The following is a 13,570-nucleotide window of genomic DNA, read 5'->3' as shown; positions in this document are numbered from 1 at the left end:
GCCAGCCAAAACCTGGGCAAAACTAACCAGAATATTTTTGGCTTATAACAAAGTAAGGTGGCCCGCACTGGGGCAAAATGGAATGCCATACGCCAATTATATATACTCTGTGCAGGATTTGGCTCATTGAAATCTTAAAACAGAAAACTGTTCTGTATGAAATTCACTTAACATTTCAAAGCCCATCCACTGTGTAGATGTCTACCCTACCCCATGGGTGAGAGATGGAGTTTAGTTAGCCCTCAAACCAAGTGACGGCAGTATCTAGACTTATATCCCTCCCTGCACTGATGCAAAATCAGTGGGGATTCAAGTTAAGCTTCAGAGGCAGTGAACTTGCCCCTAATCCCAGAGAAAGCTGCATGGATTTCATGCATGTGTACAGAGGTTGTAATAAGCTCCTGATAAGGGCAGATCACTGCACTGAGGAGTTATAAGGGAGGGGTGATGGGCCTGAATCTGATGAATGAGCTCATTTTGGGGAGGATGAGAGGAAAGGATAAACAACAGGAGTGATAGATGTGGCGTCACTGTAAAGGAAAATCTAGTGGCCGCGACAATCAGAGCAATCTTCCAGGCATGAAATGAACAATGTGACGAGGCACGAAAGAGTAATTCACCTTAAACAGCATCAGATTAGGAAGTGTCTGGGGTGACTGCATATGGTCTTATCACTGAGCACATGTACGCTCCATTTATCCGATGCCTTGATCATAATTGTGTGTCTTTGGCCACACGTCTGCACAATTTGCATTGTGCCTTCTAGTCCATCTTGAAACCTTGTGAGCTTCCTCACTGCATACTGTCAAGGCAGCTGTCTGTTAAGGCAGTATCCTAGTCGCCATGGAACCTAATAAGTGGCTGATTTGCAACTGTTCTACATAGGCAGCAACCATAATGCTCAACTCACAACAAACTCAACTAACAATAGATTTCTATAGAGTTGTACCAAAGTCCCTTTCAAGGTAAGCCAGTGCACATGGCGGCCATTTTGGGATTGCTCTTAGGCAGCTATTTTCTATGAATACAAGTGGCATAAAAATGAAGCTCTTATGTAATTGAATAGGGAAAGACAATGTCACTGAGATCAAATTTTTTCACCTATTCTGATGTTGATGTGAACATGAACTGAAGCTCCTGACCCATGTCTGCATGTTTTTATGCACTGCACTGCTGCCACACGATTGGCTGATTATATGATCATATTAATAAGAAGGTTTATAGGCTATTTTTCAGGTTGGTCCAGCTAATGCGCATACAAGTTCTCAAGTTGACTGACAGGGGATGTCTGTATCTAAAAGCTGATCGGCTCTTTCACCAGTAAGACAGGACTTCCTTTTCTACAGCCACCATATTTTTATCCCATTAATTTTAACACAAGTGCCGGGGCTAAATAGTCTCTGGTTTGATGTTAGCATGTTGCTAAGCTAATGACAGGATAGTCTGTCATTAGTGGTGCAACGACATTGATTATCATTGATAATCTATCATTGTGGTGCAATTACATTTTAAGGGTTAGTTACTATAGATAACTATTGGTACTTTGCAAGGCTGCAACCAGATATTTTGGATTTCTGGCAAAAATTAACTAGTTTAAGAACTGGTTGTTGAAAAACCCATTTTTGTTGACCACAAACCTGAACCTTATTTGGGGGGCACAAATCCCCTTATGGTGCTCCTCCAATGTCTACGGTGGGAAAGTAAGTTTACTTAAAAACTCAGCTGTAACCTTTACAAATAAACTGAGAAAGAAAAATTTTTCAGGCACAAATGGCATATATTCTGAGACTATTGCTCAGACTTTTGAATTATCAAAATACAATAAGACTTTTCAACCTTGCCTGAATTAGACAAAAAGAATGACATTAGCATGTTAAATAGTATTTAAAGTTTGTGAAATATCTTTACCATTAACATATCTTTGCAAAATATCCTGCTTAAAAGGGGTTGAGGCTTACAGCCTATTAATTGTTTGAGCAATAGTCTGTATGTGTGGTGCACTGAAGGGCTATGGCAGGGAACAATCCTGTTTGGCAGGGAGGCGGTACAGATGGTGAGCATTACATAATTGCGGTGCTTACGGGCTAATTAGAGACGCCATGGACCCCAGAGTGTATACTCAAACACTTTATGAGTGTATACATGAACTGCAGTCTGAGGTAGGGAAAGCCAGCAGTGCAAGGTTTGTATTGCTGTATGTGCTGGTATGGGATTAAAGTTTCTCTTGACAGTTTTGGTTGTTTTTTGGTTGTGACAGAATCTCTGGCTATGATCTGGGAATACTAGTGTACCGTTTACTGCATACTGTAAAGCAGGTTACAACAGGGCTCAACAGCTGTTTGTCACTATGCACTGCAAAACGCAATGACAAAAGGTTGTCTTTGAGGTAATTTAATAAAACGTTCCTTTGTTTTATTGTTGCCGATTTATATAGCTAATGAGAATCCCAGAAATTTTCACATATATTTTGAGACAAAACACTTGATTGATGATTTTCAGGGTATTATTATTTTTGTTTTTTACCGAAAGTGAAAATGTCATTAATGTTTTCCATAGGCGAATTGATTTTTAATGATAACTTATAAATCTTTAAAGACAGACATAACATGAGCTTCGAGGTCACTAATTGATGTTATATGCCTCTTTGGAAGCCATCAGTCTGCATTATTTCAACTTCATTGTTTAAAAATGGTTTAATAGTGAAATTCCTGGTGATGAACTACACTACCCATGATCCAGCAGAAAAGATCCACCAATCAGAGAGTTGCGGATAACAAAGTGCGCCAAAATAGCAATGCAGTGACCGCCCATTTCCATGATGCACCATGAGTGATGCAATTGAGTCATTCTAACTACACTTTCAAACTACTTCTGTATTTGCAGATTTCGGAATATTTTGCAAAAAATAATCATATAATCAACTTTTAATCAATAGTTCTATATTTTTCAATAATTTTAAACTCAATTACACTGGGAGTATAGTTTATGCCCTCATTAAAGACGTTAAGAACACAGTTTTGTACCTTTGCCTGTTTGTCTGATATTCAAATGTCTTTTTTGCTTCTAATCAAAGTCTGTAATGTTGTGATTCACCTCAGAGCTGGTTGGTTTAGTTCATGGCTTACAACTCTTTAATGAAGAATTTTGTGAAATCCCTATGGAAGAAATTCATGGAACCAAGACTGAAAAAGTGGGCAAGTACTGTTGCACTCTTAAACTCTTGAATAAGTGAAAGGACAGTTTTGGGCGAATTAGTATCTGCCACTTTAGAATTATATCTACACCAGGGGTTCTCAACGGGGTTCAAAGGATGCCAGGGGTTGCTGAGAGAAAATTAGTAGAGAGGGGGCATTAGGTTACATATGAGGGGCTTTTATCAGTCATAATAATCAAATCTATCGTCAAGTTTTTGCATTAAAACGTTTATCTAGAATTAGAGTATATCAGTTGGTTCTCAATTATATGGGATGGTACGCATTTGATTTGCGGTTCATCTGATTTTGAAGTCTAACGACGCATCTGAAGTATCTGGTTTAGCAGCGTCAAATACACAGGCAGAGGCACAACCTCTGCTAATGCACCTGTAGGGCTCTGTAGATGGATACGGCTCAATGGACAGAGCAGTGCGAGGCAAAGAAGGTGCGTTTTTACTTGCAGACCGGTCTGGAGCTCTTAAACGCGCAGCTCTGCATTGGAAACCATTTAAATTCGGCACAGAATTCTACATCACCACCCTTGAATTTACTACAGTAACACTAACTGTACTTTAGGCAGAAATAAATTGATAATAAATATTAACATATTACTCCAACTCTATTAAATTTGTCATAGGCTACATTAGGGGAGTGAGGGAATATTATACATAACTTATAAATATTTATATTTTGTATTTATTGTTTTACATGTGTTTAGAGTAAGTCTACTGTTTATAATTTCAAAATAGAATATATAAATCATGTTACATCTAACCATGGTAGTGAAGAAGATCCATGCTTCCATATGCTTGTTTACTGTGGTCTTGTTACAAATACCACTGTTAAAACTATATATATAAAAAATAATAATAATAATAATTAATAAATTAAACTTTTCTAAAGGACAAATGCAAAATATAATTTTTTTTTATTTTTTTATTTTATTTTTTTAGATGAAATGGAAATGTGTAAATCCTAAAAAAATAGGCTAAAATATTTTTGTTTGTGTGTAAGAAAAAAATAACTGGTTTACTTTTTATAGATGTTATTGATACATTTACTGTTGTTGATACGAGTAAATTTACATCTGCATCCAACACAATGCTGTAATGTAGAATGAGCATTTCTATCAGAAAGACTCGGAACAGCATAGCATAAAGGGAATGACAATTTACTGATGAACAATAAAATAATAAAGTAAAGTCTTTTGGCATAAGCCCCCGTCTGAGGGTATGGTGAAAATTTCCTGTCAAATCCTGCCGGGCAAGACGACAGGGGCAAGGAGCCTAAGCCTTGTCAGACGAAGGCTTGCGGGTGGGGAAGTTGCTACGTTGGCACCTGAAGGCAGCAGAGTGGTTGGCTGCTGGCAGACCTTTAAAGCGAGAGGTGAACAGTGATTGGTTAAAGGAAATTTTGAATGAAACGATGACGTGTACCGCGCAAGTCTCCTTGACAGAACTACAGCTTATGCTTCCATTTCAGTGGGTCAAAATATGCAGTATTATTGGTCTTTTCACTTATTGGTCACACTTTATATTAGGTGGACTTAACTACTATGTACTAACATTTAATACATACAAGACTATGAATTTACTGTGTAACTACATGTTGTTCTGCAAAATTCCAACATTTATTGCTACTGAGGTTGAGATACTGGTAGGTGGGTTTGGGAGGGTTACTTTTGAAATGTATTCCACTACAGATTACAGAATGCATGCTGTAAAATGTCATTTGTAACATATTTCGTTAGATTACTCAAGATCAGTAACATATTCTAAATACTTTGGATTACTTCTTCAGCACTGGTAGATTTTTTTCACTTGTTTTGACTATAAAAACTCTGCCAGTACAGTAAGACAAAATACACGTTAAAATACATTCTCTGAAAAACCTAAATAACTTATGCAGTGTTGTTTCTAAAAAAAAAAAGATAAATCAAATTGAACTTAAGGATTTTTTGAAATTTTTACAGGAAAAGAATACAAAAATTATTATCAAGAATATGATTTTTGCCCTAATATCAAACGTCTTACTAGAAAAAAGAAATTATGATCCAATGTGAATTGTCTTGATAAAAAAATATGATCGTACCTGATAACATGTGCATATAAAATGGCTAGAAATAGCATTTCATCTTAGCGTAAAGCTGACAATTTACACAAGGTTTATTTCTATTTCTTCTGCTCCAAACTTACTTCAAACGTACTTCTCTGTCTGATCGTATGAATGTAACACATCATAAGAAAGTGTTTCACCGCTGTTCAAATGCACTTTGGATCGCATCATTTATATGTATAAATGTTTTCCATCTGAAAGGACTAAATATTAAATGAAACAAATGACAATAAAATGCAAAGTAATCTCTTCAGTAATCAAAATACTTTTTGAATGTAACTGTATTCTAATTACCAATGATTTAAATTGTAACTGTAGTGGAATACAATTACTTATATTGTGTATTTTAAATATGTAATCCCGTTACATGTATTCCGTTACTCCCCAACCCTGCTGGTAGGTTTAAGAGGAAGGGTAGGGTTAGAGTTAGGATTAGGGGTTAGAGTTAGGTTTTGGGGTAAGGGTTGGGTTAGGGTAAAGTTAATAGTGTGACTACAAATGTAATTAAATGCAAGTACTTTAAATGTAGTTACAATGCAACTTCATGCACGTACATAATAAGTACATTGTATCAAATGGTTAAGTACATAGTAGTTAAGGCCACCTAATATAAATTGGGTCCCACTTATTTTTGAAATATATGAACAATATCACTTTTATTATTAGTTTCTGTCTTCACATTTTCATTTTATAGGCCCCAGATGTAGACATCCATCTGTTTGAATTCAAGAAACGCAAGGTTTGGTCTCACATTCATGACGTGTAAGCCAGCTGAATTTATTAACAAAACTTTAAAGTTATGCAGTGCATCAAATTAAGCAAATAAGACAAATATAGAATTTTGTGTTTTATGTTTTCTGGCACAACAAAGTCTCCGTTTTCAAATTATGTCATATTATAGTTAAATTATTTTTAATCAAAACTTTTTTATCATTTCTTTTCATGCAAATTATGTTGCTTTGTTAATGTTCAATACAGATAATTTTGTTTGATTGTTATGCACTTTGTGAATAAAAGAAAAGCACATTTTCCTCAACCTTTACTTGTACTATATACAGGATACTATTTTTTCAAAAGTATGCGAAACAGTTGGCATTATACAACAATAAACGTTCATTTGTATACTAAACGAAAGCTGATACAGTATTTTACACAGTGTTCTCTGCTATAAACTGCACATTTTGGCACACATTTCAAGTAGTAGGTCACCCAAGTATTCCATGCATACAGAAAAATTGCATACTGTGCACGCAATGCAGACTGCATAATATTGTCTTTCAAAAATAGTTTTTCTCTTTTTCTCTCTCCATCCATCCTCCAGCAGTATAATAGGTCACAGTCTATATGACCGCTCTTTCTCTTTTAAATCCTAACCTTTCATTTCTCTCTCTTTTGAGTCTTACTCATAGCCAAGGTAGGGGAGTAACGGAATACATGTAACGGGATTACGTATTTAAAATACACAATATAAGTAACTGTATTCCACTACAGTTACAATTTAAATGATTGGTAATTAGAATACAGTTACATTCAAAAAGTATTTTGATTACTGAAGAGATTACTTTGCATTTTATTGTCATTTATTTCATTTAATATTTAGTCCTTTCAGATGGAAAACATTTATACATATAAATGATGCGATCCAAAGTGCATTTGAACAGCAGTGAAACACTTTCTTATGATGTTACATTCATACGAGCAGACAGAGAAGTAAGTTTGAAGTAAGTTTGGAGCACAAGAAATAGAAATAAACCATGGGTAAATTGTCAGCTTTACACTAAGTTAAAATGCTATTTCTAGTCATTTTACATGCACGTTACCAGGCACGATCATATTTTTTTTATCAAGAAAATTCACATTGGATCATAGTTTCTTTTTTTCTAGTAAGACCTTTGATATTAGGGCAAAAATCATATGCTTGATAATAATTTTTGTATTCTTTTCCTGTAAAAATATCTAAAAATCATTAAAACAAGATCAATTTGATTTATCTTGTTTTAGAAACAACACTGCATATGATATTTAGGTTTTTCAGGAATGTATTTTTAACATGTGTATTTTGTCTTACTGTACTGGCAGAGTTTTTATAGTCGAAACAAATGAAAAATATCTACCACTGCTGAAGAAGTAATCCAAAGTATTTAGAATACATTACTGATCTTGAGTAATCTAATGGAATACGTTATAAATTACATTTTGCAGTATGTATTCTGTAATCTGTAGTGGAATACATTTCAAAAGTAACCCTCCCAACCCTACTTACAGCAGCTCTGTCTCACCCGTCTGAAAATAAAACCAACCTGACAACACACACACACACACATACACCGTGAAATGATCTCTCTCTGTTTTATCTCACCACAGATCAACTGCATCACCTTCCCTGTGCCCATGTCTATGCCGGAGCAGCAGCTTCTCAAGCCCAATGAATGGAGCTACTGCGACTATTTCTGGGTGAGAAAAAGAGAGGACAATCAACCATGGACATCCTGACCACTGTTGCTGAGTACTAATATTAGAAAATAAGGCTTAGTACCATACAAAACAGGCCCCATCTCATAGATGGAAGTTGAATATCTTGGTAGTCCCAAAGTAATTCATTAAATCAATATCTTTACATGCGCAGTTACAGTCGAGCCACAGCAGGTTTTTGTGTAGTCGTACTTCAGTCTTCTTCTGTCATTCCAAATATACTGTACATGACACAATGCTTCATCAAATATTTAAAGGACATCAAATGCGACGGGTTAAACATACATCACATTTCACCTGCCATTTGGAGCATGCGCACAATGCCGAGTTCAATTGTGGTCCAATTAATGCGTAAACATACTGGACGAAGGCGAGCTGCAATCACGTTATCTACGTCTGTTAGTCCAACTTTGCAAAAATCTAATGATTTTAGTAGGACTAATGTGTTTTTATGACATTTTAATAAGGCGAACTATTGTTTTAGTCCGAATGAAATTGAACTGTTTAAGTGCATGTAAACATACTGACTGTGAACATACTCATAATACACACAGGGTTCAAATGTAACAATTGTAGCAAGCGGTAAATACCAAAAACGTTTTTTTTTTTTTTTTAATTGCAGAATAGTGCATGGTTTAACTTGAATGATAGTTTTATCTGACAATAGTTTAAATTAATGCAAATGATGTGAACGAATAAATGGCCAAAAATAATCTATTAAATAAAACTAAATTATGTTGAGCGTTTTGATGTTTTTGTGACAGGTACAGCTTAACTTCAAGAATGGCAAATATGCAGCGACTGATTAAAAAATATGTGCTCTTGGCCAAAAATATGCAAAGAAAAACTGCTAAATAGCGCCATTGTCATAGGGATGAATATGTAAGGATGTCACCCTGAAGGGGATTATATTGCGGTATTGGGCGGATGCATTATCCAGCTTATTACAGGGCTGCTTGTAAATAAATACATAAATGCACATGCAATATTGATTTGAATTAGATTAATTTTATTATGTGAAAATGAAGGGCGCAGAGTGATATGAAATAGTAAAAATAGCACAGCTTTTTGAAATCAGTTGCCTGGCTCACAAGTCAATTATACAGTTTAGTGGCTGTTATACAAAAATATTTGACCCCGGAATGCATCAATTAACCAATCAGAATGAAGTATTCCATAGTAACTATATGAGTATTTCTTCAACGCTGGAAACTTTTAGCACTGTAAACTTCTAGAAAATGTATTGTTAAAATATAGTCACATTCTTTTTTTAATTGGTCTACTATCGTTGTCAAACAATTTACCACAGTGTATTACATCAATGTGCATCACAGGAGATTTATGTCCTTTTTGTAATATTTCTGAAACTAATAAAAGTTCCCACCACTGTCATTTCCAGCACATCTCAGATCCTGTATTGTGTTTAAACGAATTATGTGCTGGAAATGTTGCTGATGGAAATTATAATTTAAACTCCTTTGTTTTGCTTAGGATAATTTCATAGCTAACATTTTATGTATTTGAAATATACACAATTAAATAATGTTTCCACACTTTTTGCACAATTTGGCAAAATGGAAGTTGAATGGAAGTGACGGTCATTAAAAATACCCTGCTCACAAGTGATATTTAGTCTTTTGTTAACTTGGTTAACATGTACGCTATCTTTTTGAAAAATCCTTAGTAGGGGCAACATTTTTGGTGTGATGGAAATGATGCCACAAAAATGTGTAGAAATCATTTTCACACAATAAATATTGATTTGTGTTTACATGATCATAGTTTTAAATATGTAATAATTTGTATTTATAATGGATTTACATAGTTTAATATTGAAATTCTGGGCTAAAACAATCAAAGCCATGTACAAAAAGCATTTCAAAAGTAGTAGTTAAAGTAGTTTCCAATCCAGTTTAAATTGACTCATATAACCAAAAATAAAAGGCTTGTTTTAATAAAAATCAATGCCCAAAGTTGAAGAAATATCTATATATATATTTAATGATATAATTCAGTACAATTTCATTCCTGGTTAGAATTATTTATGGCAAAATAATGCAAATGATCATATGTGCATAAAGTTGAAATGCTAGAGTAGTTTGCTGGGAAGATTTAATCTGCCTGTTTCTCAAGTCAAGCGTGTACAGAGGTTACGACACATCTGTTATGTGTGGAGCGGCATGTCAGCAACCGTCACACCTACACACACATGTAGGCATATATTAACATGCCATACACAGACACTGCATCAGGGGCACTCACATTTCATTAGTCATACACTGCTCGACCTATACACACCCTTATGCGAATCACACACTCACAGTTACACCGCAAGGGTGTACACCCCCTCACACACTGTGATTCATGTAGACCCACGGTCTGACTCACATACACATGTGCCCACTGTCACGTGTTGTTGACAGGCTGTTGCTGTTGCTGATGACATGTGATACCAAGGGTGGACTGGCCATAGGGAGAACCAGGACTATTCCTGGTGGGCCGGCCACGAAATGGGGCTGAATGGGGCCAAATGGCCGAACCCAAAGGCCCCCAACCCCCCCCACCCCCCCGCAACAACTTTTAGACCGGTTTTTATTTTCAAATCCAGGGCTGATTTGTCTTCCCAGTCCGCCCCTTGTGATTGAGTATTTATTTTTTGCAGGCTGATAAGAGGGACCCTCAGGGGGCCACAGTTTCAGGGTTCGAGGTGCTGCTGCAGAAACAGTTGAAGGGGAAGCAGATGCAGAAAGAAATGGCAGACTTCATCAGAGAAAGGTGGGCGACCCTGTCTCTCTCTCAACAATCTCTCCTTTAGCATTATAACATCTTGCCATTTGATTATTAAGGCCTAATTATACTTCTAGCGGAAACTGAAGAAAGAACGAGAGACATTATTTTGAACAAAATTTTTTTTATTTATCCAGAAAATACAATTAGAACAGATGCATTCGATTACAATGTGTAATCAATTACAGTTACACATTGTTTGTATCCTGATTACGTTACTCTGTTACAAGTATTCCCTTACTTCCCAAGCCTGCCAATGGTCTATGTCATTGTGGGTGTGACCCGTTGCTCCACCTACTTTGACGCCAAAATATTTTTCTGGTTGATTTCTTCACTGTGTGAATGAAATGAGAAACATGAGCACACTTGAGTGCAGAGTTGCCAAGCTGGTGCAAACTTACCTACATCTGATATTTTCCAAGACTATGTCTATGATTAATTCTATAAAATACATTAACAGATGAAAACCGGTGCATATTATGGCCATGTATAACATGTTAGCATTAGTGCCATGAATGCAGAATGTAAACCTGACAAATTACACATCATCTACTTAATACGTATTACTTTAAACCATCACTGATTGGTTCAAACAGCTTTTTTTTTATTGATCTCATGTGTATTCTATTCATAGAATGAGACATGTGCTAATTGATAACACATTTCAGTGTCACATTGGTTCATGTTTTACACATAGCCTGTTGACAGACGGTGTCTGACTGTTTGCAAATAGTATACCATTCCTCAACTATTTCACCATTCTTTCTGTAACGCTATGAGTCTATCAGAGCCGTTACAGTGTTTCTGGTGTTCTAATTAGGGTTTATTCTAAAGGCCTACCCATAAATATTAAAGGATTAGTTCTCCCAAAATTTTTTATTTTGTCATCATTTACTCTACCTGATGCGGTTTACTTAAAATGCATTGGTACTTAGGCTTTCAAGGTTAAAAAAGGATGCCAAAAAGCATCATAAAAGTCTTATTAAGACATTCAAAAGCTTTGTGTGAGGAACAGACTGAAATTGAAGTAATTATTTGCTGATACTGTAATCTTCCAGGTAGCTGTGACCAGATTGAGTCAGTAAGTTGAACTCGAGAACTGGACAAGTCATATTTGGTAATTAATAATTCAGACCAGTTTTGTGAACTGGATTCAAAAGAATGAATTGTTCACAAATAGTTTTGAGAAAATCTGATTACAAAGTAATTAATTACTGTAATCTTACTACCTTTTAGTACAAAAGTAATTAAGTAACATTTTCAAAAATAATATTATTTATCTAGAATATGTGTAAGACTTGCCCATGACAATGAACAAGGAGGAAATATTGGCATTATTGTGAATTCGTTGAGAAAAAGATCTTGCTAAGTACCTTAAAAGTAATAAGTAATGTGATTACGTTTTCATTAAAAGTAATCGGTAAAGTCAGTAATCTTATTACAATTTAAGGGAAGTAATCAGTCATTTGTAGTGGATTAATTTTTGAGTGACTTACTCAAACTGCGAATCGGACTTCACTACTTCTCTGATTAACGTCCTGGTTACTTTTGTAACCTCCGTTCCCTGATGGAGGGGACGAGACGTTGTGTCGATGTAGTGACATTAGGGAGCCCCAAACAAAAGGAGCTGGTATGCAACCAATCATCAAGTCCCGGCCATTTCAGCAGGTAGTTCAGCGTTGTGGCAAGAGGGACACAATGTCTCGTTCCCTCCACCAGGGAACAGAGGTTACAAAAGTAACCAGGACGTTCCCTATCTGTCACTCACTCGACGTTGTGTCAATGTAGTGACACTAGGGGTCCCTATACAAAATGGCACAACTAGCTGAACTGTGTTGCGTGAACTGGTGGTGTGTGATGGGCAGACTGCTGTGTGCCTCGTAGCCAGTGCACCAGGCAGTCACGTAACCTTCCTGCTGGGCAAAGTCCTCGATGGTGTCGCCGAATAGGCCAACCTGGGAGATGGGGGCGTCAAGGAACCGTGCCTTGTCAGCCTCGTGCACCTAAACCAAGTGGAGCCAAAGGTGGTGCTCCTGGACCACCAGGGTGGACATCGCCTGCCCGACAGACCGCGCCGTGACCTTCATCACCCGGAGAGCGAGGTCGGTCGCCGAGCGCAGTTCCTGCATCAATCCCGGGTCAGAACTACCCTCGTGCAGTTCTTTTAGTGCCTTGGCTTGGTGTAATTGCAGGAGAGCCATGGTGTGCAGGGCAGAGGCGGCTTGTCCAGCGGTACCGTAGGATCTAGCCGTCAGGGATGACGTAAACCTACAGACCCTGGATGGGAGTTTCGGGTGCCCATGCCAGGTGGCGGCGCTCTGCGGACACAGGTGCACCGCGAGCGCCTTATCCACCTGGGGGATCACCGAATATCCCCTCGCCACTCTGACATCAAGGGTAGCGAGAGCGGGGGAGCTGAAAGACCGGGCAGTAAAAGGTGCCTCCCATGATCTTGTCAGCTCCTCATGCACTTCCAGGAAGAAAGGAATGGGGGTGGGGCATGGCAGTGGGCGGTGCCTAGAGCCCAGGAACCAATCATCGAGCCTCGAGGGTTCAGGGGAGAGTGGAGGGTTCCACTCTAGCCCAATGCTCGCGGCCGCCCGGGAAAGCATGGCCATCATTTCCGTGTCAGCCTGGGACTGGGCGACCACTCCCGAAGGAGGAAGCCCGGTTGAAACCTCTGTGTCTGACTGGATGAGCCCGCTCTCCGATGCTGCGCTCGATAACTCGTCTTCCCGGGCTCCGAACGAGATGTCAAACTCGCCCTGAGACGAGCCGGCAATCTCGTCCGAGCACCTGACCAGAGCAAGCGAGCATGCTGGGGAATGGGAGGTCCATGGGGGGATACCTGGCGGAGGTGGTCTCATTGAGGTCCCCAAATCACCCCCAGTGCTAACCGGCACGGCCTCATACCCGTAGGTAGAAGGACTGAGGCGGGGAGCCGCTGGGGAGGAAATGCCCCGCTTTCTTATGAATGCAAGCCGCGACCGCAACGTTGCCAT

The 13,570-nt window shown here is 38.0% G+C and overlaps 1 protein-coding gene across 6 annotated transcripts in view; it reads left to right on the top strand.

The window, feature by feature from the left end:
• The window catches only part of gas7a (growth arrest-specific 7a), an 83,752-nt gene that overhangs the window by 46,326 nt on the left and 23,856 nt on the right, over positions 1-13,570 (top strand). For all 6 annotated transcript variants that reach the window (XM_051716826.1, XM_051716825.1, XM_051716828.1 and 3 more), the window contains 2 exons: positions 7,674-7,763; positions 10,444-10,556. In XM_051716826.1, coding sequence (XP_051572786.1) covers positions 7,674-7,763; positions 10,444-10,556 — 203 coding nt within the window. The remainder of the gene's footprint in view (positions 1-7,673; positions 7,764-10,443; positions 10,557-13,570) is intronic.

The sequence above is a fragment of the Myxocyprinus asiaticus genome, chromosome 14, assembly GCF_019703515.2.
Source record: "Myxocyprinus asiaticus isolate MX2 ecotype Aquarium Trade chromosome 14, UBuf_Myxa_2, whole genome shotgun sequence".
Lineage (NCBI taxonomy): Eukaryota > Metazoa > Chordata > Actinopteri > Cypriniformes > Catostomidae > Myxocyprinus > Myxocyprinus asiaticus.
This window is presented reverse-complemented; position numbering and strand designations above follow the sequence as displayed.